The following is a 22,444-nucleotide window of genomic DNA, read 5'->3' on the forward strand; positions in this document are numbered from 1 at the left end:
AAAAATAAACTTTTCTCTCTTAACAACATGTGGGCAGGGTGGGTTCTTCCTTGGCTCAGGTATGAGGTAGAATGAAACAGCATTTTTACATAAGATAACTTTTATTGGAAGTTTCGTACAACTGTATCTTACTGGGATGTTCTGGTTCGGAGAGCGGCAGCCGTGTCGTTTGCGTAGCCTTCTGCTGCGGCAGCGGCGGCGGCGTCTGATTACGCGTAGCGGTGTGTATCTCGTGTCGCCGTCTCGCCCAGCTGACCGGAGACGCACAGCGCGAGGTGGCCCATTTAATTATTGCGAGCGACATCGTGCATCGGATGGTGATACCTTCAATGTGGCGTCCCAGTGTTTCTCTTCTCTAAGCGGCCGCGTGTGTTGTGCGTCGACCAGCAGAGCGGCGCGGCGGGGGAGGGCCAGTGTCCCGGACTCGAACCACGGGCTCCCGCTTGCCAGTCTTCGGCTGTCAGGTCTTCATCCCAGCTCACAGGTGACTGCTGATGTGAGGCCGTCTCCTTCCCGTCCTCACGAGTCACCCAGACTTCAAATACCTTTTAACTTCTGTCTTCTGGCACTGAGGCTGCTGCTTGCTATTCCATTACAGCGGCGGACTTGGTGCGTCTGTGCATGATGTAGTGTCTTCTTGCATGACGGTCTTCAGCCCCGAAACTGACTTAAAACAACTGCTACGCTTCTTCACTTCTTCGTCGCTCGTCTCCGTCTTCGTCTCCGTCTCCGTCTTCGTCTTCCGTCTTCGTCTTTTCTGTCGGGCCCACCATGTCTCGCGTATTTAGTCACTTCAGTTCACTGGAGGTGAACGACTTCACGGCCATTGCCTCTTCTGTCACGTTGAAAAGCTTCTCGAAGAATCTTCTTAACGTCGGTCATTGGCTCTTGGGATGTAGGCGAGGGCCTTTGCTCACATGTGACAACTGAGAAACACGTGAGCCGGTCATTGCCTCTGCTGTCACGTTGAAAAGCTTCTCGAAGAATCTTCTTAACGTCGGTCATTGGCTTTTGGGATGTAGGCGAGGGTCTTTGCTCACATGCGACAACTGAGAAACACGTGAGCCGGTCGGGCGATGCCCTGACGGCTGAATCGACAGTTCCCGCTTATGTGGAACTTGCTGACTTCACGGTCATTGTCTCTTCTGTTCTGCCCGCTGAATGCCAGTATGTAACTGTCTAAACTAAACCAAGTTTTTCATTTATATTCTAATTTCTACTTCACTTTGATTTCACTAATTTATTTACTTCAGTACCACTCAACATTCCTCCACCCTTCGGAGAAATTCGCCCTCGAATTTACCACTCAACATTCCTCCACTCTTCACACGGCAAAAGCACTAACAGAAGCAATGAAAACTCTCGACTTAGAAGGTCACACACGCTTCACATTAAGTATGGTGAAAATACTTTATCACTTTACTAAAGCACTGTACGCTCATGAATCACATAGTTCACACATAAATGGTTATAATAAGTGTAACAAATCTTGATGACAATGAATAAACAAAAATAGATTTTTCACTTGAAAATTATGCAGCAACACCTGTTTAATCTACCCTATATTAATGCAAGAATATCTATTCTACAGTACTGTTTACTTTAACATAAGACTGTTTAGTAAAGACTGAAGTGCAATAAACAAAATTAATACACTAATGCTGAAAAGTAACCATTGAAGTACACCAGTTAAGAGTGTGGTATCCAGTTAACAGGGATTTGATAAAGTGGTATATTATTATTTGGCTTATTTTTTCGTCTTAAATAAAAGAAAACTGTACAAAGCAGAAACACCAACACAAAGGTTCCAGATATACCCGTTCCTAAATTTATACTTTTAGTTTTGTGTTCACTTTTTAATTTTAAGACGTGTTGCATCATAACATTGGCATCAATTTTGCCTTGCTGCGAGTTTATGAACATATCTAATGACTTCAGAAGGGAACTGTCAAGGGAGTCATTGAGGTAGGACAGGTTTTGTGTAGGCAATGCTTTGCATGGCGTTTTCTGAAAAAGCAAACAACATGGTTATGGACCTATGAACCTAGTAAAAACAAAAATAAAGAAAAGAGGAAATACATTGTTAACTACAAGATCTACATCAATCTACGTTCAACCTTTTTTTTCTTAAAAAATAAACCATTATCATTTATTAATTATCTACATTTGTATACTATCCACAGTCTACTAAGATTCAACTAGGACATTCGCACTCTTGGTCGAAGATTATATGGTACCATGTCTGTATGTTGTGCTGGCGTGGCCACTCTTTTTCCTTTTCGGGTTCTTCCTCCACCCTTCGGAAAAGCAGACACTATTGTTGAAGGAATTACATCTGGAGCGCCCTTAAATGGTTTTAAACGACTTGCATGCACAATGGTAGTTCGGGTGGGCAGTTGCAATTTAACGTTGACTGGTGACGTGATCTCAATAATTTGATAAGGACCTCTGTAGTTTGTTACAAATTTCTTCGTTTTTCCTCTCGCAACACATTTAGATGAAAGCATCACCCACTGACCGATTTTGTAATTTGGATATTTAGCTTGGGTATTACCTAATTTTTCCTGTCGTTCCAAAGCTTTTGTATTAGATTTTTGAACCTTTTTCCATACATCCTTCATCATTCGACTGAAATCTCTTACTGTTTCTCCGACTTTTCCGTTTTTCTGCCTGATTACATCAAAAGGGGACGGCATTTTTCTCCCATAGACCACTTCATAAGGTGACATGCCAGTTGCTTCATGCGTTTCGGCGTTGTATAACGACACGATTATCAGTAAATACGTATCCCAATTAGAATGTTGTTCGTTAATATAATGACTAAGCATCTTGCCAATTGTCCGATGAACTCTTTCTGTGCGTCCGTTGCACTGAGGGTGTAACGGAGTTGTGCGTAATTTACGTATTTTTAGTAAGTGGCATAGCTGTTTCATTAATTCAGACATAAAATTAGATCCCTGATCTGTGATAATAGCTTCAGGTACGCCAAATTTAAGTATCCAGTTGTTAACTAAAGCTTGGGCAACTGTATTTGCTTGCTGATCTGGGAGACTCACCATAGCTAGATAGCGTGAAAAGTGATCTGTAATTGTAAGAACATACTTATTACCAGCAGGTGTTTTATGAAATGGCCCATAGAGATCTAGTCCACAGATTTGAAATGGACATGAAGCCTCGGGGAGCCTCTGTAAGGGTATTTTTGAACGAGAAAGTTCAGCTCGTTGTGCGCACGCAATGCAATTGCGAACATACTGCGCAACATCCTGCTTTCTAGTTTGCCACCAAAATCGCTCTGCTACACGTCTTTCGGTTGTCCGCTGTCCACCGTGTCCTGCAAGGATATGGTCGTAGGCCTCTGCCATTATTTCTTGTCTAAGGTGTTGGGGAACAACAATTCGCGGTCCAAGTTTTGTTTTACGGCATAATACACCACCTTCAAAGCAAAATTGTTTTTGAGTTGCGTATTTTTTGCATTCTGTATCCTCATCTTGTGCCTTTCTCCAGTCCTCAGCATCTCGGCCTGTTGCTTCCAAAAGTGCTATTTTCCGACTTAGGCAATCTGCATTCGTGTGTTTTTTGCCTGGTTTATGGATAACTTCGAAATCCATTTCGGAAAGACTTAGGGCCCAACGGGTGAGACGACTAGATGGATCCTTTAACCCAAGCAACCATTTTAAAGCTGCGTGGTCTGTAATGACCTTGAATTTCCTACCATACAAGTAGCATTTAAAGTATTTGATACCATAAATAACACTTAACAATTCTTTCTCCGTTGTGGAATAATTTCTTTCTGCCGTTGTTAGTTGTCTCAAAGCGTAGGCTATGGGGTGTTCCGCGCCATTAATATTCTGACTCAAAACAACTCCTACTGAATGACCACTTGCGTCACAGGATAAAATAAATTCTTTATTATAATCTGGGTAGGCTAATACTGGACTGTGTGTTAACTTATCTTTAAGGGTTTGAAAAGCTGATTCACAATCTTCATACCAATGAAATTTTGCACCCTTTTTCAATAATTGGGTTAAGGGTCGGGCAATTTCAGCAAAATTTTGAACATATTTTCGGTAATACGATGCGAGACCAATAAAACTTTGTACTTCCTTAACGTGTTGTGGTGTTGGGAAGTCCTTAACTGCCGAAATTAATCGAGGATCTGTTTTAATTCCTTTTTCACTAATGACATGCCCTAGGTATGTAACCTCTGTCAATGCAAAACTACATTTTTCCATATTTAATGTTAATTTAGCTTTTCTAAGTCTCTGAAAAACGTTACGCAGACGCACAGCATGTTCATTAATGTCTTTGGAGAATACAATAATATCGTCTAGATATACACAACATTGCTGAGTTTTTAGTCCTCGCAATACTCCATCAAGTAGTCTTTGAAAAGTTGCTGATGCATTTTTCAAACCGAAAGGCATTCTTTTAAATTGCCAGTGGCCTCCAGGGGTAGAAAATGCTGTTTTATGCCTATCTTCAGGTGCAACTTCCAATTGATGATATCCGCTATGTAAATTGATTGTTGAAAAGTATTTACTGTTACCCAAACTGTCAATGATATCTGTAATGTTTGGAAGAGGATAAACATCTGAGATAGTTTGTTTGTTAAGGTGTCTGTAGTCACAACGAAAATCTATATCGTTTCGTACCGTCGGGAGACTTCTTTGGAATAATTACGATATTTGAATTATAAAGCGAATCAGAATATTCTATAATTCCATCTTATAGGTGCTGTTCTAAAAATTCATCCAGTACTGGCTGTAAGTGATGCGGAACTCTATAAGGCTTCCTATAAACTGGGGGGCTATTTCCTGTTGGGATCCTATGCTGTGTGATATCTGTTGCTGGCAGTGGACCTTCTGCATTAAATAAATCTTGGAACTCAACTAAAACTGCTTCTATCGTGTCTCTATCCTTCCCTTGCAAATGCTCAATCTTCTGGCGTAATGCGGTTTTATAGGCGTCTGGTTTCTGACCATCATTAATATCTGACCAAATAAAATCTTCTTCTTCAAAAGTACTGACTGTAGCTACTAATATTCCCTTATGCAACTCTTTGTCCTCCACTCCAAAATTGTCAATAAGTACCGGTACTTTTCTTTCTCCCTCAACGTCTTGAACCCGTACAACACTTCTACATACAAAACAATGTGATACATCTAATTCCTCATTTTCCTCTAATGGCTCTATTAAACATACTGTATCTGTAGGTACCTCGGGGTCAACGATCATCCAGAAAAGTTTTCCTGAGCCAGATGGTATCTGATCCCGCGAATCAACCTTCAAGGACGTTGCACGCAGTGTAGTTGATTTCGCCTTCCGGTTAGGGAAATCTTGCGGCAGAGGGCCCTTTGCAGCGGTGTCACCTAGCTGAAATACTATTCCACTAAGTTCTACAGTTTGCTGTCTGAGGTCAATTTTAGCGTGATGTTTATTCAGGAAATCCAACCCTAGGATCGCGTCGTACCCGTCAGTTATCTTTGTTACCACTTCTACATCTTCCTGAAATTGTACACCGTGAATATAGAAAATCAATTATGTACATCCTAATGACTTCACTGTACCTCCTCCTACTCCACTCAATCTATACCTTGGAGGGTCATATTTCTTTTCTCCAATGCATTCACTACTCACTATTGATACGTTTGCGCCTGTGTCCACCAGTATCCTTGCCTCTTTATCCCGTATGGTAGCAGATAACCAGTATTCCGCCTTCACATTCGCCTTAATGGCATGAAATTTTATTGGGAACGCCTGGCGGCGGCTCCGACATTCCCGTTTGAGTTTAACTGATTTCTATTTCCAAAAACTTTCTTAGACCTGCATTCCTTGAATGTGTGACCTAATCTTTGACAATTAATGCATTTAGGTTGTCTGCAGTTTTTTGCTATATGGCCCTGTCTATCGCACCTAAAACATCGTACTCCTGCTGAAAATACATTTCGCTTCTCCTTGTATCTGGTGGCAATGTCAATTTCTTCAAAAGCCGTCGCCACAGATACAGCTTCCGCTAAATTTTTAGGAAACTCTGCCCTGACACGACGGGACGTTTCAGGAGGTAACCCACGTAAAAATGTATCTAGAGCTCTATTTTCTGCCTCTTGTAAAATAACTTTATTTGCTTCATCACTAGTTGTCAACTGATAGGTGTTAATATTAACTTTTCTGATACTATCTACAAAGCTTTCTAACGACTCGTTTTGCCTCTGAGTGATAGTGTGTAATTTTTCCCTATAAAATCTACAGCTGTTTTGTTTTTGAAAACGTTTAAGTAATCCTTACTTCAATTCCTCAAATGTTGGAGCATTCCATAATTCTTCATGGTATAATACGTGTGCTTTAGCCTCTCCTGTCAATCTTAACTTTGTCATTTGTAAGAGCTGTTCATCTGACCATGATCCTAACTTTGCAGCTGCTACTAAATCATCAAAAAAGGCTATTATGTCTTCGACAGGTTTACCTGAAAAAGGAGTTACTAAGGCTGCTGCTGAGGAATCTAGGGTGGGAGGGATTGAACTGGTTTGCCTAACCTCACACAACTGTTTAAATAATGCATTATTATCATTTTTAAGCTGTGCTATGCTTCTGACACCAAATGTAACAGTTCCTGTTACTAAATGTAACTGGGTTTTCTCCTTGATGCTGTCAATTGTCAGGATGAGCATTCTCAAGCATTCTGTCAGGGTGAAAATATTAAATGAATAAACTTTTCTCTCTTAACAACATGTGGGCAGGGTGGGTTCTTCTTTGGCTCGGGTATGAGGTAGAATGAAACAGCATTTTTACATAAGATAACTTTTATTGGAAGTTTCGTACAACTGTATCTTACTGGGACGTTCTGGTTCGGAGAGCGGCAGCCGTGTCGTTTGCGTAGCCTTCTGCTGCGGCGGCGGCGGCGTCTGATTATGCGTAACGGTGTGTATCTCGTGTCGCCGTCTCGCCCAGCTGACCGGAGACGCACAGCGCGAGGTGGCCCGTTTAATTATTGTGAGCGACGTCATGCATCGAATGGTGATAGCTTGAATGTGGCGTCCCAGTGTTTCTCTTCTCTAAGCGGCCGCATGTGTTGTGCGTCGACCAGCGGAGCGGCGCGGCGGGGGAAGGCCAGTGTCCCGGACTCGAACCACGGGCTCCCGCTTGCCAGTCTTCGGCTGTCAGGTCTTCATCCCAGCTCACAGGTGACTGCTGATGTGAGGCCGTCTCCTTCCCGTCCTCACGAGTCACCCAGACTTCAAATACCTTTTAACTTCTGTCTTCTGGCACTGAGGCTGCTGCTTGCTATTCCATTACAGCGGCGGACTTGGTGCGTCTGTGCATGATGTAGTGTCTTCTTGCATGACGGTCTTCAGCCCCGAAACTGACTTAAAACAACTGCTACGCTTCTTCACTTCTTCGTCGCTCGTCTCCGTCTTCGTCTCCGTCTCCGTCTTCGTCTTCCGTCTTCGTCTTTTCTGTCGGGCCCACCATGTCTCGCGTATTTAGTCACTTCAGTTCACTGGAGGTGAACGACTTCACGGCCATTGCCTCTTCTGTCACGTTGAAAAGCTTCTCGAAGAATCTTCTTAACGTCGGTCATTGGCTCTTGGGATGTAGGCGAGGGCCTTTGCTCACATGTGACAACTGAGAAACACGTGAGCCGGTCATTGCCTCTGCTGTCACGTTGAAAAGCTTCTCGAAGAATCTTCTTAACGTCGGTCATTGGCTCTTGGGATGTAGGCGAGGGCCTTTGCTCACATGCGACAACTGAGAAACACGTGAGCCGGTCGGGCGATGCCCTGACGGCTGAATCGACAGCGCCCGCTTATGTGGAACTTGCTGACTTCACGGTCATTGTCTCTTCTGTTCTGCTGTTCTGCCCGCTGAATGCCAGTATGTAACTCTCTAAATTAAACCAAGTTTTTCATTTATATTCTAATTTCTACTTCACTTTGATTTCACTAATTTATTTACTTCAGTACCACTCAACACAACTTACATAGTGTCAAGCGAGAGCTCATTGGAGGTCTGTTGTGTTTTCTAATGAAAGCTGGTTCTGCCTCAGTGCCAGTGGTGGCCATATGTTGTTTAGGAGGAGGCTAGTTGAAGGCCTGCAACCAACCTGTCTTGATGCTAGACACACTGGACCTACATCTGAAGCCATTGTCTGGACTGTGATTTCCTATGACAGTAGGAGCACCCTTATTGTTATCCCAAACACTCTGACTACAGATTTGTATGTCAGTCTGGTGATTTAACCTGTTGTGTTGCTGGAGTGTTTTCCAACAGGATAATACTCGCTCACATACCATTATTGTTATCCAATATGCTGTGCACAATGCTGACATGTTGCCTTGTCCTGCCCGATCATCAGATCTAACTCCAGTCAAGCACATACAGGACATCATCGGACAACAGCTCCAGCATCATCCCCAGACAGCTTTAATCATCCCTGTACTGAGCTAAAAAGTACAACAGGCATGGAACGCCATCCTACAAACCGACATCCAGCACCTGTACAACACAGAGCATGCATATTTGCATGCTTGCATTCAACACACTGGTGGTTACACTGGTTATTAATGTACCAGCAGGTCTCATTCACAATGGCTTATCTCACTCTTACATTAACCTGTAATCTTCCAATGTTAATCACTTACAGGTGTTACCTAGATGAAGAAATTCCCTATATTTCATTACTCTACATTTTTTTTTTTGCTGCTTTTTTTTGTTAGTGTATGATATTTGTTTAAAAGTGGTTAGTGATCATGTTATAATCTTGGAATTGAGCAATGACTAAGTTAACTGAATTAGCCTGTGACTGCACCAGTTAAAGTGATGGGATAGTACTACTTGGTTTGCAAAGACTGTACTAAAATTATAGTTTTAAATTTTTCATTGCCACATGCCCTGATAAGTGTATTTAGTTAATCACTTATATGCACTGTAGCTCTTAGTTTATGTTCTTTATTTTTATATGTAGATTTTAAAAATATGTGTGTTAATTGTTTCAGGAACAAGGACCAATCCATCTTTCAAATTCTATATACGAAGCATGTCTTCGGTATACTCTTGTTGCTCACATAGCTCCTCTCTGGAATCAAGTTGACACTTATTTAGTACAAGGAAGAGATTTTCTGCTGAGCACTTGTCCTTTGAATGCTGTAAAATTAGAAGTTGCAGTTAAAGGTAAATAGACAAAAAGTCATAAGGACTCTGAAGAACTTATTAATCTTCTTCCTTTCTTTTTTAAAATGGAGAATAATGTATGGCATAATAAATATTCCTGAGGATAAATTCTAACAAAGTGTTCCTGTACCAATGAACACAAGCATGTAACTAAAAATGTGGAATTAAACAATTAAATAAATAATTTAATTTATGATGAAAGGCTCCATAACATTCCTCACTGTAATCCTCACCATGCAATTTTTCTGCATGTTGCAAGCAGTACGCCCACATAAAAATTATAGTGCCCTTGCTGTTTTGTGATCTTGTCCATTGCTGTAACCAAACTTGGGACCAAGCAAGGTGGCACAATACTAAGACATTAAACTCACATTCAGAAAACAGTGATTCAGATCTCCATTTGGCTGACCAGATTTAGAGTTTCTGTGGTTTCCCTGAATTGCTTAAGGCAAATACTGTGATGGTTCCTTTGTCAGGATATACTGTCTATTTCCTTCTCCAGTTCAAGTTCGTGCTCCATGTCTAATGACTTCATCGTCAACGCGAGTTTCCATCACAATGACTTTGTGAAAGATTCTCACCTGGTTCACTTCTCCAAAATCTCTGGAATTGTTTTAAAAAAACACAGCTCTTGCAGCCACAGAATCACTTCTCTCTATTGACAGTTTCTTCTCATTGTTCATTTTAAAAATACCTTGTGGTAAGACAAATAATTTATTGAGCTAAAATGTGATAAACGGGAATTTTTAGTGGAGATACAGGGAAAAATTCAGTAATTTATTGTTTGCTAGATACCAGGCTTCAACATCACATAAATTAGACTGTCCACCCCTGGTGGCTGTGTGGTCAGCGTGACAGAGTGTCAATCCTAAGGGCCCGGGTTCAGTTCTTGGCTGGGTTGGAGATTTTCTCCGCTCAGGGACTGGTTGTTGTCTTGTCCTAATCATCATCATTTCATCCCCATAGACATGCAAGTTGCTGAAGTGGCATCAAATTGAAAGACTTGCACCCGGCGAACGATCTATTGCATGGGAGGCCCTAGTCACACGACATTTACATTAATTAAACTGAAGGTCACCTCTTCACCAGTTCTGCCAAAACATCAGAATGATTAAGAGGTGAACACGGATGGTAAAATCAAAACAAAATGGCTTCTCTGAGGAGATGAATTGTCAGTTAGATCCCACCAAAGTCTTGAATTGACAATTGGCAATGCAGAGTTGGCTGTTGGTGCACATTGATCTGTTGCATCATCCATTCTGGACTGTTGTCTTGTTCTGCATCTCTTTGAGTGGGCAATGCATGGCAGATGTTTGACAGCTGTCAGCAGTTGAATGTCCTATTTCCTTTGTTAAGGCCAAGAGGATTATCAGTACGGTCAATGTCAAAGGCTATATGGCCTGCACATTTGTCATTCAGGTAGTTGCCCTACAAGGGATTGGTGCTATCACAAGAGTGAAGTTTTGTATGCAGCCAAATCACAAAGGCAGCACCCAACAAATGAGGTATGTACAGGATGATAGTGATCATGAGAATAACTCGTTGACAGCAGAGTCAAAACTAGGATAACTATTGAAGTCTGACTCCACAATCAGCATCAGTTGGGAGAAAAGAAAACAATGTTGAATGCTCATGAGAATAAGCATCAAACTGGAGTGAAATCCAGAAAATAAGGGAATGGAAATTAGAAGAACAAGGAGTAGTCTGAAGTTATGAAGGAATCAGATCAGTGCCAAATCCAAGTGTAGACCAAGTCCTACCCACAAAGACTTGAGACGCAGTCACAGCTCAAAGTCTCTCAAAAGAATTATTATGGAGCCTCATTCATCAGTCAGTGTCTTCACCAAAAATGTCCACTGAATAAAACTGTAACAGGCCAATAGGGTTACCTCAAATTTTTGCCATTATTTAGTAGGGCAGTTGATGTGGACAGGTAGTGAAAGGCTGGGGTCACATTTGGTGAATCATTTGTGAACTTTATTTAACAGACAATGTTTGAAAACAAAACTACCACTTAGAAATGTAACAATTTACAATAAAATGTAAATAATTTAAAACTGATTTTATAGAAATGAATAAATCCACATTTGACTATCTTGTAATAGATGGGTGTCAATAAAGTCTGCCGTGTTTTCAAATTAGCAATTCTTGGGGTGGCAATAAAATAACTGACACCCGAAAGAATCTTAAAAGGACTCCATGAACTAGGTGTAAAAGAGAAAGGTCAAAATCAGTTACAGCAGCCCTATACAAATGATGGCTACCACCTGTTACTCTGTACAGCCACCATAACATTTCATAAACAATTGACTGAATACATTGTCTGGCCTAGGAACGGTTTACGTACACTCTGTACGTTTGTCCCCATGCAGATCCACAGTACACTCAAGTTGTCTGTTGCTGCTTCCTCCACACAGATTAAGAGAGCCATCCACCACCAAGTTGATTTTGCTCCTGTCAGATAATTATTGTTCCTTTTCCAGCACACTACTGTCCACTCCTCAAGGGGTAGGCAGCTTCCTCTTCTCGGGTCGCAAGTGCTACATAACTAAAAGTGCAGTGCATTGGATGACTGTAAGTCAGCAAGCCACAACTATTAATGAGCATGCCAAATAATGGTACAGTGATTACTGAATCTCATCACTCTACTGAAATGTAGTATCTTCATACTACAGCTCACTAGTTTTGATCCAAGTCTTCCCCCTGTTGTGCTTCCAGAGTGCTGAAACTGTGTTGCTGCATCCTCTTATTATTGGATAATGAAATACTGCCAGCCAATAGATAATTGCTCCTTGGCAGTGCTCCTCATCTTGATACCTAGTTCCAGGATGCCAACTTTCCTCTGAAACCTCTCAAAAGTCCCCCAGTTTTTGTGGATGGATTTTCATGTACACACCTTCAGCAAGTGTTTTCATGGGCTTGTCTTCCAACAGGATGATGGCTCATGACATGTCACAGACAGTCTACCTCCCCCCCTCCCCCTCCCAAAGGAGTCTTGGCTTTCACAATGGTCGCGCACCTACAGAAAAGTTAGCTCCTCCATTATGTTTCTCACAGAGCCACAGGTGTAGTGAAAGAATGTTTTTCCCAGCTTCCAAGCCAGTTAGTGATGAGTCCCCTCTGTCAGTGATAATTTTTTCACAGCCAGGTGATAACCAGTGCTCTTTCTCAACACACTGGAATTGTCCATTGCCTGCATTTTGAGGAAGTATTTCCACACACCACCGACAAGCACTTTTTGGTTCCATTTGCTTGTAAAGCCAGTGCATTTCTGTCACAGACTGTCAAGTATTTCCACAGACCACCCAGTAGCATTTACTGGTTCCTTTGTTTGTAAAGCCAGTGCATCTCACTCACACATTGTCTGTTATACTTCAGCTTTCACTCCAACCTGAAGCCCATTTCCTTTAACACTTGCATTATAATTCACAATATTTTTTGCACACAAAGCCAAGTTTCCTATAACTAGATATGTATCGAATTCTGTGTGACATGAAAACTTTTTTTTTTTTAATTAAAAGCAACACTCTTGCTGAATTTAATAGAAGTGTTCCCTTTACTGCACCACACACTTAAGCTATTCTTGCGTGCCAATTGGGGAACAAACACGAATGATAAAATGGTGAGATTGGTTGCAGTGTTATCTAGGTACAGTCACTTAAAGGATTGTATGCTTAGTGAGTGTCATTATTAGGATTTTGTGGTTGTGATCTTACGACATGACGTGGTCCACTGGACCATATGGATATCATTCAGATTTTACTTCTTAGGGGTACACATGAGGCTTTGGCTGTGGGCCACAAAAACAGTCATGTTCCAGTAAAGATTATCATGCAGCTGCACGCTATGTTCTTTTTGCAAGCTGCGTTACCACAGCTGCAGATGCCTAGAGCACTGAGTTGTTTGTAATGGACTTGTATACATGTATGTATCCCTAATACTATAATTAATAAGATAAGTAAAGGGTTTAGTGATTTTATTGGTATATGAAGGTAGAAGAACAGATACCATTGATGACCGTGCAGCTTCTCTAGAATGAAATGATAATTAAATCGACACCCTAGCTGCAAACAGGCGTTGATATACAACATTGGGGACGTGTTGAAAATGTGTGCCCCGACCGGGACTTGATGGGCAAACGTCTATTAGGTGCATTACGAATGTAGTGGTGTGGACATGTTGGGAATGTTGGTCTCATGAGGAGCGTGCTAGGGATAAATCCCTGCAGGCACTCTATCCTCTGTCCCCGCGGTGGCTCAGCTGGATAGAGCGTCTGCCATGTAAGCAGGAGATCCTGGGTCTGAGTCCCAGTCAGGGCACACATTTTCAACATGTCCCCAATGTTGTATGTCAACGCCTGTTTGCAGCTAGGATGTCGATTTAATTATCATTTCATTTTATTGGTACATTTCTTCAACACCACACTTGAGATACCTTCCCATTCAGATGAATGTTTGTTGTTCTTTAGCTTTTGTGTTGCATTAAATATCTCCTGTGGATTTGCCTCCATAAATTCTACCCCTACACCATGTGTGATATTATTTGGTGCCTCAACCAGTAGATCTATAATGGGGGTTGGTTAACCAAAAGGAGAGATAAAGTGCTTATTGTACAATTCACATATTTCATTTGGATCTTTCATGGGGTGCCTTTCATGTCTAATGCTGATTGGTTCACTTTGCATCCTGCTGGTGGTTGTACAATGTATATTAATTAGTCACCAGGCTGCCTTACCTACGTTGCCTGAATGCTCCATTGTATCATTGTTTATGTTTCTTTTTTTTTTTAGCTTCACTGTACTTTTCTTAAATATAAGTAGTTCTGTTTCTTTATGTAAACAGTCAAGATCATATATGAAGGGCTGAGAGCCAGAGTGGGCCAAATCCAGTTTTCATGTTTTTTGAGCTGACGTCATCTGCGAATTGCTTGCTGAATGAAATGCTTAACGGAATGGTTGGTTTGGTCCAAATCCATCATAATGTGATATAATAAAAGAGTAAAGGGATGTTTCATATCATGAATATCAAGAGATGTAATGGAAATAGTAATTCAGAAGACATTCACATGTTTATTTTGTCGTGTTGAAGTTACACACCATTACATAGAATTTAACAAGCCAGGCACTGATTTACAGTCATAATTCATTCATGAGTATATTAAATGGTGTTAACAGTGTATTATTTACTTACGGTGACATTTTTTCTTATGGGGTACTAGTAATGTTACTGTTGTTGTTGCTGTTGTTATGGTCTTCAGTCCAGAGACTGATTTGATGCAGCTCTCCATGCTACTCTGTCCTGTGCAGACTCTGTCATCTCCAAGTAACTACTGCAACCTGTATCCTTATTAATCTGCTTAGTATATTCATCTCTTGGTCTCCCTCTACAATTTTTACCCTCCACACTGCCCGCCAATACTAAATTGGTGATCACTAGATCCTACCAATCGATCCCTTATTCTAGTCAAGTTGTGCCACGAATTCCTCTTTTCCCCAATTCTATTCAGTACCTCCTAATTAGTTACATGATCTACCCATCTAATCTTCAGCATTCTTCTGTAGATAGCAAAGATTTCGAAAATTCTATTTTCTTCTTGTCTAAACTATTTGTCGTCTATGTTTTATTTCCATACATGGCTACACTCCAAACAAATACTTTCATAAAAAACTTTCTGACACTTAATTCTATACTTGATGTTAGCAAATTTCTCTTCTTCAGAAACGCTTTCCTAGCCGTTGCCATTCTACATTTTTTTATCCTCTCTACTTCATCCATCATCAGTTATTTTGCTCCCTAAAAACTCATCTACCACTTTAAGTGTCTCATTTCCTAATCTGACTCCCTCAGCATCACCTGATTTAATTTGACGTATCCCATTATCCTCGTTTTGCTATTGTTGATGTTCATCTTATATCCTCCTTGCAAGACAAGACACTGTCCATTCCGTTCTTTGCTGTCTCCAACAGAGTTACAATGTCACTGGCAAAGCTCAAAGTTTTTATTTCCTCTCCATTGATTTTAAATCCTACTCCAAATTTTTCTTTTGTTTCCTTTTCTGCTTGCTCATTATACAGATTGAATAACATTGGGTATAAGCTACAACCCTGTCTCACGCCATTCCCAACCACTGTTTCTCTTTCTTGCCCCTTGAATCGTGTAACTGCCATATGGTTTCTGTATAAATTGTAAATAGCTTTTCACTCCCTGTATTTGACCCCTGCCACTTTTAGAATTTGAAAGAGAGTATTCCAGTCAACATTGTCAAAAGCTTTCTCTATGTCTACAAATGCTAGAAACGTAGGTTTGCCTTTCCTTAATCTAATCTTCTAAAACAAGTTGTAGGGTCAATATTGCCTCACTTGTTCCAACATTTCAATGCATTCCAAACTGATCTTCCCCAAGGTCAGCTTCTACATTCATCTGTAAATAATTTGTGTTAATATTTTGCAGCCGTGACTTATTAAACTGATAGTTCAGTAATTTTCACACCTGTCAACGCCTGCTTTCTTTGACATTGGGATTATTATATTCTTCTTGAAGTCTGAGGGTATTTTGCCTGTCTCATACATCTTGCTCACCAGATGGTAGAGTTTTGTCACAGCTGGCTCTCCCAAGGCTATCAGTAGTTCTAATGGAATGTTGTCTACTCCCAGGGCCTTGTTTGGACTTAGGTCTTTCAGTGCTCTGTCAAACTCTTCACACAGTAACATATCTTCCATTTCAACTTCATTTACATACTCTTCCATTTCCATAATATTGCCCTCAAGTACATCACCCTTGTATGGACCCTCTATATACTCCTTCCACCTTTCTGCTTTCCCTTATTTGCTTAGAACTGGTTTTCCATTTGAGCTCTAGATATTCATACAAATAGTTCTCTTTTCTCCAAAGGTCTCTTTAATTTTCCTGTACACAGTATCTATCTTACCCCAAGTGAAATATGCCTTTACATCCTTATATTTGTCCTTCAGCCATCCCTGCTTAACCATTTTTCACATCCTGTCGATCTCATCTTTGAGACGTTTGTATTTCCTTTTACCTGCTTCATTTATGGCATTATTATATTTTCTCCTTTCATCAATTAAATTCAGTATCTCTTCTGTTACCCAAGGATTTCTACTACCCCTCGTCTTTTTACCTACTTGATCCTCTGCTGCCTTCACTATTTTATCTCTCAAAGTTACCGATTTTTCTTCTACTGTATTTCTTTCCCCTGTTCTTGTCAATTGTTCCCTAATGCTCTCTCTGAAACTCTCTACAACCTCTGGTTCTTCCAGTTTATCCAGGTCCATCTCCTTAAATTCCCACCTTTCTGCAGTTTCTTCAGTTTTAATCTGCAGTTCATAACCAATAGATTGTGGTCAGAGTCCACATCCGCCCCTGGAAATGTCTTACAATTTAAAATCTGGTTCCTAAATCTCTGTCTTACCATTATATAATCTATCTGAAACCTTCCAGTGTCTCAGGCCTCTTCCACATATAAAACCTTCTTTCATGATTTTTAAACCAAGTGTTAGCTATGATTAAGTTATGCTCTGTGCAAAATTCTACCAGGTGGCTTCCTCTTTCATCCCTTACCCCCATTCCGCATTCACCTACTACTTTTCCTTCTCTTCCTTTTCCTATTATCGAATTCCAGTCTCCCACGACTATTAAATTTTCGCCTCCCTTCACTATCTGAATTTCTTTTATCTCATCATACATTTCTTCACTCTCTTCATCATCTGCGGAGCTAGTTGGCATATAAACTTGTTAACTGAACCTTCCGTTAATTGGTAGAACTACATTGTAATAAGTGAAAAGCACTAGTTTGCTTTTGTTCTACAGTATTAGTTTTAATGTTTTAACTGGTTTTCAGCTTACAAGGCCATCTTCAGCCATTTACTGAATATTGTCATCAAAGAAGTTATAATATTTATAAACAACATTGGAAGAGAAGTTACACATCTAGATTGAAGCAGAAACATACAGTAAGCAACATCTTTGACAGTGTGGTGGCAATGCAATGTAAAAGTAAAAAATTGAACAGTAAATAAATAAAAACAGAGTAGATAGGAAAAACTTTAGCACAAAATAGGAAGAGCATGCCTACATAACAGTTTCTATTAGTAAACAAAAGTAATAAAATAAAATTAGTACTTGACAAGGCTACTTCAGAATGTATAAGATGTAGAGAGTGATATATAAACCAATTAAAAGAAGAAAGAATTATCAATTTTAACTACAGAATACATGAGGCACTTAAGCAATATCAATAAGATAAACAGAAGTGAATAAATGTAGGAAAGTGGAGGAGACTGAGGGAACATACAGTAAATGCAATCATTGTGAGTGTTGTACTATTGCATTTTAAAACATAAAAAAGGCTGAACAGTACACAAATACAAAAGGAGCAAACAGGAAAAACATTAACATTATGCTTAAAACTGTGACTGTGTAACAGTTTGCTTAAAATAAATGAACCAAGTAAAATAAAAACAATATTTGGTGAGACAACTACAAGAGGTATTAAGCATGGAAAGTAATACAAGTACCGGTTAAAAGAAAGCATTAACAATTGAAATTAGAGTCTTTATGGATTACATAGGCTACTTCAATAAAATGAAAGAACTTAATGAATACAGGAAAAAATATCTGTCCCCATGTCCAGAGATGATTTTAAAGCACAGTTAGATACAAGCAAACTAATTGCCACAGCCAATAGTACAGTCCAGTCATTGAGCACATATTGCATAGGAAACAAAAATGGAAAATTATAACCCTCCTCTATGCCCACCTGCTTGCCAATCCACTGTCTCCAAGAAATGATGTACACTACCATATCGAGGAGAGGTATCACAGATTGCAGCCAAAGCACGGAAAGCCTGCAAGTATAGGCTTTCCTACTATGTTAAGAACACGACAGACAAGATCCAGTTATTAGCCAACAGTGGGGTATACAGAACTACCTTTTCTGACAAGGGGAGGCCACAACATTTGGAACGCAGATTTACTGTAAACTTCGTACACTCGTAGTACTCCATGTTGTTGTTGTCGTGGTCTTCAGTCCTGAGTCTGGTTTGATGCAGCTCTCCATGCTACTCTATCCTGTGCAAGCTTCTTCATCTCCCAGTACCTACTGCAACCTACATCCTTCTGAATCTGCTTAGTGTATTCATCTCTTGGTCTCCCTCTACGATTTTTACCCTCCACGCTGCCCTCCAATACTAAATTGGTGATCCCTTGATGCCTCAGAACATGTCCTACCAACTGATCCCTTCTTCTGGTCAAGTTGTGCCACAAACTTCTCTTCTCCCCAATCCTATTCAATACTTCCTCATTAGTTATGTGATCTACCCATCTAATCTTCAGCATTCTTCTGTAGCACCACATTTCGAAAGCTTCTATTCTCTTCTTGTCCAAACTATTTATTCTCCATGTTTCATTTCCATACATGGCTACACTCCATACAAATACTTTCAGAAATGACTTCCTGACACTTAAATCTATACTCGATGTTAACAAATTTCTCTTCTTCAGAAACGCTTTCCTTCCCATTGCCAGTCTACATTTTATATCCTCTCTACTTCGACCATCATCCGTTATTTTGCTCCCCAAATAGCAAAACTCCTTTACTACTTTAAGTGTCTAATTTCCTAATCTAATTCTCTCAGCATCACCCGACTTAATTCGACTACATTCCATTATCCTAGTTTTGCTTTTGTTGATGTTCATCTTATATCCTCCTTTCAAAACGCTATCCATTCCATTCAACTGCTCTTCCAAGTCCTTTGCTGTCTCTGACAGAATTACAATGTCATCGGTGAACCTCAAATTTTTATTTCTTCTCCATGGATTTTAATACCTACTCCGAATTTTTCTTTTGTTTCCTTTACTGCTTGCTCAATATACAGATTGAATAACATCGGGGAGAGGCTACAACCCTGTCTCACTCCGTTCCAAATCACTGCTTCCCTTTCATGTCCCTCGACTCTTATAACTGCCATCTGGTTTCTGTACAAATTATAAATAGCCTTTCGCTCCCTGTACTCCATGAGGACAACAAAATGTGTAAGCAGTAGTGCGTACTTCTCAAGAGTTATTGAGAAAATCACAAGATAATTCCGGCCGTCAGATATATACCTGTGTGTGGCCATTTTTACCATGAAGTGGCGGCAGCCGAGTGAATAGTGTTCAAGCCCTGTAATCGCTGGATTAGGTCCCATTCGTCAGTTTTTTTAATTTTCAACACATTCATTTTCTTTACTATTTATATTACAATTGATATAATCGGAAAAATATGTGTAATCAGATGAACTTTTATTAAATTTACAATGTTATTTGGCAGTCTATAAATTTTTATTATCACAAATAATATAATATTCATAACTATCGACTAGTAAACAACCAAACGCATAAAGTGAAACTGAAAATGTATGCTTGTCCGTGTCTTCAAAATTGTTCGTATTTAATCGAAAGAGAACGAGAAATTGCTTCTCGTGAAGATGCTATAAAATACACTCAATACTGCATGACCAATTATCAGCACTGATATTTAAGGAAATACTGCGTTATGCATGGTTTGCTTCCAAATTATTGGCTGAAAGAGAGGTTTTTGAAAATGTTAACGAAGTTTGTTTTTCCATGGAAAACCTCAAAAGACCTTGTGTATGGGGAAACATAGCATTTTTTCAATGCAGCTGGTGCCATTTAACTATATTTTCCATGTTTTTACAAAAAATACCACCCTGCAACTTGTACTCATAATGTCGAAAGTGATGATCAACTGTACATCTTTTGAAAGCTGTCTGTGCCAGTCAAAACTTGGAGGTAACAAGTTGTTTCAGGCTCCTTCCAGGTAAAAGGGATTTCTCAGATCACAGACAAGCATACATTTTCAGTATCAGTTTATGCGTTTGGTCGTTTACTAGGCTATAGTTATGAATAGAACGTGGATTTTAGGTAAAAACCTATTTTGTTCCTGAGTTCCTATTTGCATAAAAATTGGTACTTATGCGTTTCATGACTATTTACACTTAATAGCGTTAATTCTATAGGACCTAAAAAAGCCTATTTCGATGTTAGTGCCTATTTTTGCCTATTTCGGCTTTAATATCCTAAAAAGTGCCTATTTCATCATATAAGACAGTGGCTCCAAGTTTTTCCACACTATACAACAGATGGAAAAAAATATTTTCTGCCCAACGTGCAGCAAGGTGGCTAGTTGATATGCGCTCATGCCTCGTATTTGCCTAACACTTCAGTCTTTTTTTATATTTTATATCGCTATCCCTGTTAATATCAAATACTCTTTATAGGTGTTTTATTATTCATATGTAAAAACTAGATCACGGATCTTTAGGTTAAAACCTTTTTTTTTTTCCTAAGCTCCAATTAGCATATAAATTGGTACTTATGCATTTCATGACTAACTAAACTGAATACCGTTAGTTCTGTAGGACCTAAAATTGCGTATTTCGACGTTGACGCCTAATTTTGCCTATTTCGGCACCAAAATCCTAAAAAGTACCTATTTCGTTAATCTGACATAGAGTTTTTGTGTTTTCAAAGATTAGAAAAAAGAAGTAAACTTAGGGCTTTACGTCTCGTCGAAGGCGAAGGTCGTTAGAGACTGTTTACATTTCCTTTGCTTGCCTTACTACCAACAGCACTTAACACGGTTGAATGGTCATCCATCCAAGTACGCGCCGAGTGCGACAGTGCTTAACTTCGGTGAGTGAATGGGAACCGGTCAAAGATTTGAGTTACACAATAGAATCGAACGTGGGAGTACTAAGTGTTATATTTGAAAATATTTCATTCGTAGGATTCTGGCCAGCTGTGTATTTTTGCAAAGAAACGGTTTCATAGGCCTTAAGCTGAGCACGGATTAAAAAATCACAATGTTAATCATATAAGCCCTCTATAGCTAAATTACTGCCCTTCGCGAATTTTCTCGTTGCTGTCTACAGGCAGTCCTATCAAACTACACTGTTTCGTGAAAGATATTATACGTGAATTTTCCGGTTCGAAAAATAATTTGCCAGTAGTGAGATGTTTTCATCTGAAGCACCAGTAGATTCCATTCACTTGTTCAGAAGGGGCGGCCATCTGTCAGGTGCCATATGTCCAGCAACGAGTACTGTACTTCCCCTATCGCTCCCATGCGCCGCAGTAAAAGGAAAAAAAGACAGGTCATCGTTCACTTTTCCCAGCGAAAACAAATCAGTACACTGTGTAGCGACCGACGAGTTAAGTGTTACTGACGTTCTAAGTGCAAAATTAATTCTAGTTTCTGTGTGAGAATACTATGCCATGCCGAAAACAGCTAGTTCAAAGTCTACTCATATAAGGCAGTGGCTGCAAGATTTTCCGCATTATACAACAGATGGGAAAATTATTTCTGCCAAGCATGCAACAAGGAGGTTAGTTGATTTTTTTCTTAGACTTCTTATTTTCCTGTCACTTAGGATTCTTTTTTATCGCTATCCTTTAGTAATACGAAATACTCTTTATATGTGATTCTAAACTGCATTTCCCTTTTCTCTCATATTGGGTTTCGAGTGTTAAGAAATCTCACTTAACTCAGCATGAAGATGGAATCGCACATAAAGCTAATGTTGAACGAAAGTCAAAATTGAAGCAAACTCTTTTAACCAATAAATCTGGTGATTCCTTCGAAAAAAAAAAACAAAAAAAACAAGTTCTGCAGTGATTTGTGTCATGCACTTGTGGCAGCAAACATCCCCTTTAGGAAACTAGATAACCCTATTTTCAGAGGTTTTCTTGAGAAGTACTGCCATCAGTTTATTCCTGCAGAGTCAGAATTATGTGGATTCAGCTTACAATGCTGCACATTGCACAGAATCCGAGAAGATGTTGGAGAATCTTGTATATGGATTTCTGTGGATGAAACTACTGACGGTCTTGGCCGTTACATTGCAAATCCGATGATTGGCAAGCTAGATCCAGATGCTCCATCCAGGGCTCATTTGATTTACTCAAAACAGCTTGCAAAAACTAACCAACAAACAATAGCACAGTTTGTAAACAATGGGATTAAGGTGCTATACCCAAACGGAGTGGATGAGAATAAGGTGCTTCTGGCCGTCCCTGTTGCTGCTGCATATATAATAGCAGTGTTTCAACTATTCAAAGTATTCTACCCATTGATGCTGCACGTAACTTGTGTAGTGCATGGGATCAGCTGCATAGCAGACCAAGTAAGGCTGCAATTTCCTAAAGTAAATAAAGTAATATCTATGGTGAAGAAAATTTTTGTTAAGGCACCATCAAGA

General features: G+C 39.8%; 1 protein-coding gene across 1 annotated transcript in view; it reads left to right on the forward strand.

The window, feature by feature from the left end:
* The window catches only part of LOC126153762 (uncharacterized protein C18orf63-like), a 183,427-nt gene that overhangs the window by 67,048 nt on the left and 93,935 nt on the right, over positions 1–22,444 (forward strand). Inside the window, exon 3 of the mRNA XM_049916092.1 lies at positions 8,994–9,168. Coding sequence (XP_049772049.1) covers positions 8,994–9,168 — 175 coding nt within the window. The remainder of the gene's footprint in view (positions 1–8,993; positions 9,169–22,444) is intronic.

This window comes from Schistocerca cancellata, chromosome 2, assembly GCF_023864275.1.
Source record: "Schistocerca cancellata isolate TAMUIC-IGC-003103 chromosome 2, iqSchCanc2.1, whole genome shotgun sequence".
In the NCBI taxonomy this organism is placed as follows: domain Eukaryota; kingdom Metazoa; phylum Arthropoda; class Insecta; order Orthoptera; family Acrididae; genus Schistocerca; species Schistocerca cancellata.